Source organism: Gracilinanus agilis, chromosome 1, assembly GCF_016433145.1.
Source record: "Gracilinanus agilis isolate LMUSP501 chromosome 1, AgileGrace, whole genome shotgun sequence".
In the NCBI taxonomy this organism is placed as follows: Eukaryota; Metazoa; Chordata; class Mammalia; order Didelphimorphia; family Didelphidae; genus Gracilinanus; species Gracilinanus agilis.
Genome location: NC_058130.1, coordinates 706,991,629 through 706,994,956, shown reverse-complemented (window position 1 = coordinate 706,994,956; position 3,328 = coordinate 706,991,629). Strand labels below are relative to the sequence as shown.

Here is a 3,328-nt window from a genome sequence, read left to right as displayed (position 1 = left end):
TTTACAAAAGATATGCAGTAAAGTTTTTTTAAATTATAAGAAAACAAATCTCCTAGAAGAGCTTCCAGCAGGTGGTGTTTCCCACCCCCCCTCCAATTCTTCCTCCTTTAGTTCTGCCCAGGGCCCTTGCATCAAGTTTCTTTCCAAGTCAGAGGTTGGTAGTTTTTAGGAGACAACTTTAGTTCTTGTAACTTTTCTTCAGAGCAAATCTGTTGGGTGCTTTTCCAGCCTACTGGGTAGGGACCTAGTTTCAGAATGTCCTCATTTCTAGGGGAAAGACTCTTCCATTACACCACTAAATATAGAGAAACAGACTGAGAATTGCCTTGCCCTGAGTCTTGCCCCTTCACTCCTATACATAGCAGAACATTCAACCTCTACCTTGATCCTGGGCTCAGAAAACTTTGTCTAGGGAACTGGAATCCTATCTCTCCATCTCCAAGAGCTTTCTAGTCACCAACACCAGGTTTAGCTGTTAAGTATAAATCTTTTTAAAAAACAAATTTGAGTTTACTTTTCCAGTCAAGTCAACAAATATTTATTAGGTTTTACAAAAATAAAACAAAACCAAAAGACTTTACTATGTGCCAGACACTGTGCTAACCACTGGGGATACAAATACCAACAAAAAGAGAGACAGTTTTCAATGAACAAATACATCTTTCCTCCTCCTTTGACCTCTTGCCTTCTCTCTATACACTGAGGTGAGGAAAAAGAAAAAACAACAACATTGTAACTAATATGTATAGTTAAATTCCCATAATGATGACATCCTATGTCCTACTCTGTACCTAAGTCCATCGCCTCTCTATCACAAGATGGGTAGCATGTTTCATTATGGGTCATACTTACCTAGTCAGTTCCATTTGACTGACTTTTCTGTCTACCTAATAGTTTTTATGATTACTGCCTTTGCAGGTAAGTTGAGATTTGGTCCTTTTAGGGCCCCTTTAGAATTCTTTTATTTTATGATTTCTCTTGAGATTCTTTACTTTTTCATCTGTCAGATGAATTTTATTCATAGTTTTTTAGTCCTCTAAATTAACCCCTTGGTGGTTTCATTGGTACATAAGTAAAGCTGGAAATTAGGTTAGGCAATTTTTTGAGGCTTAGCTCGGCAGTGCTGGGCTGGGTCTGTCTGGACACTGATGTCTTCTCTGAGCATCCCCAAACTACAGGAAGGATGTCAGGTCCTTCAATGGCAGTTGAGGGAGGCTGTGAGTCAGAGTTAAACTGTGGCCTCCTCAGGCTCATTTCTGTCTTCCCTTCATGTTAACCTCCACCCCCTGTAACTCCTTACACTTCCGTGGGAGATGGGCAGGCACCACTATTTTTAGCCTTCTTAAAAACATCTCTCTCTAGGCAGAACTCATAACCATTTAGACCTATACAGCTGCCTAGGCTCCACTACACCTTCTGAAACCCATTTCTTACCCTGCTAGAGTAGGCAAGATGTTTACCAGACCCCCTAATATTCTCGCCAGGGCTTACCTTCTGGAATTGCTCCTCTCCATTCTACCAGGTATTTCTGTCCTTATTCTGCTAGTCTTCCTTTCCTGGAACTCTGTATTGAACTAAATATTTAATTAGTTCCCAGATATTTCTTTTTCATTGTTCTTCATTCTTCCTTCCCTAGTGGTCTGGGCATTTAAACTCACCTTACTCCTAGCTATTTGGGTTCCTCTCCTGGATATCCTGCTTCCAGGGATCTCTGACCTGATCCTCCAGCTTTCCTTCCCAAATAATTCTGTATGGGACCTTACCCTTTCATGTGTCCCTTGCAGGATTCTGGGCCCAGGTGAAGCTGGTGGAGAGAGGTGGCAAACTGATCCATGAGGGCCAGTCTGTGATCCTGACCTGTACAGCTTCAGGGCTTCGCTTTAAAGACTTTGCCATGTCCTGGCATCGGAACTCATTTGGAGGTTCAAAAGAATTTGTGGCTAGTATCAGTGCTGGGAGAGGAAACAACAAGGAGGTCAGGGAGAACTTGAAGGGCAGGGCTTTCATTTTGAGGAAAAATGAGGCCAATACCATCTCACTGACCCTGCACCAGTTAAAGAAGGAGGACTCAGGCACCTACTATTGTGCCAGCCCCACCATGTTGGAGCTCAGGCAGAGGCCTTGACAAAAACTTACTGGGCTGGTACTAAAACTGAGACCATAGTTTCTGCTGCTTTAACCCAATATGAGATACCTTGTAGCAGTCCTGCTAGTATATGTGGATGTGCTTACATTTGAAATAGGTGGGGGGAGACTTGAGAGACAGAGACAGAGACTGAGAAAGAGAAGAGACAGACGGGGCGGGGGGAGACAGAGAGAGACACAGAGATACACACACACACATACATAAAGAGAGAGAGAGAGAGAGAGAGAGAGAGAGAGAGAGAGAGAGAGAGAGAGAGAGAACAAACAAGAATGTCCAGCTTTCACTACCTTTCCATACCCCTAGTGACTCCAAATATTGCCTTGGACTCATTTCATATTCCCCTAATCTACCTTACTCTTGAAGGTGAGTAGAAAGTGGCCACACCTTTTGAGGCAAGGATCTGAGGGCCAAATACTAGCTTGTCTTGACGTGAATAATGTTTAATTTCAGGTCCTGTCCTGATCCAAAGATTTTTTTCCCCCACCTCCATTACAAGTCTAGCCCTGCAACTGGCAGAGGGCCAAGCCCAGGCCGTGTATAAGCATTCCCATTTTATTTTATTTTTTTAATTGTTATTTTTAGAAACTTTTTCCATGGTTACATGATTCATGTTCTTACTCTCCCCTCCACCCTCCCCACTCCCCCATCCCCACAGCTGATGCGCATTTCCACTGATTTCTTCATGTGTCCTTGATCAAGACCCATTTCCATATTATTGATAATTGCACTAGGGTGGTCGTTTAGTCTACATCTCAATTCATATCCACATCAACCCATGTATTCAAGCAATTGTTTTTCTTCTGTGTTTCTATTCCCACAGTTCTTCCTCTAAATGTGGATAGGAAGGCATTCCCATTTTAAGATTTTCCTTAAATTCCCATTTAAGAAGGAGATCCAGTAAGGAGAAGAGACTTGCCTGGAGTCACAGAACCAGTAAGCAGCAGAGTGGACATTGCTGAGTTTACTGCTGGCCAGTGAGACCCATGTATGACCATCTGAGATTTGAACCCAGGCAAAACTTCTTTCCTTCCTTCCTTCCTTCCTTCCTTCCTTCCTTCCTTCCTTCCTTCCTTCCTTCCTTCCTTCCTTCCTTCCTTCCTTCCCTTCTTCTTCTTCCCTTCTTCTTCTTCCCCTTCTTCTTCTTCTTCCCTTCTTCCCTTCTTCTTCTTCTTCTTCTTCTTC

The 3,328-nt window shown here is 42.9% G+C and overlaps 1 protein-coding gene across 1 annotated transcript in view; it reads left to right on the top strand.

Annotated features, from left to right (window-relative positions):
* The first annotated feature begins 1,452 nt into the window (after window positions 1–1,452).
* The window catches only part of LOC123256101 (signal-regulatory protein beta-1-like), a 38,618-nt gene continuing 36,742 nt past the window's right edge, over window positions 1,453–3,328 (top strand). Inside the window, exons 1-2 of the mRNA XM_044684793.1 lie at window positions 1,453–1,522; window positions 1,785–2,090. Of these exons, the coding sequence (XP_044540728.1) occupies window positions 1,453–1,522; window positions 1,785–2,090 (376 nt within the window). The remainder of the gene's footprint in view (window positions 1,523–1,784; window positions 2,091–3,328) is intronic.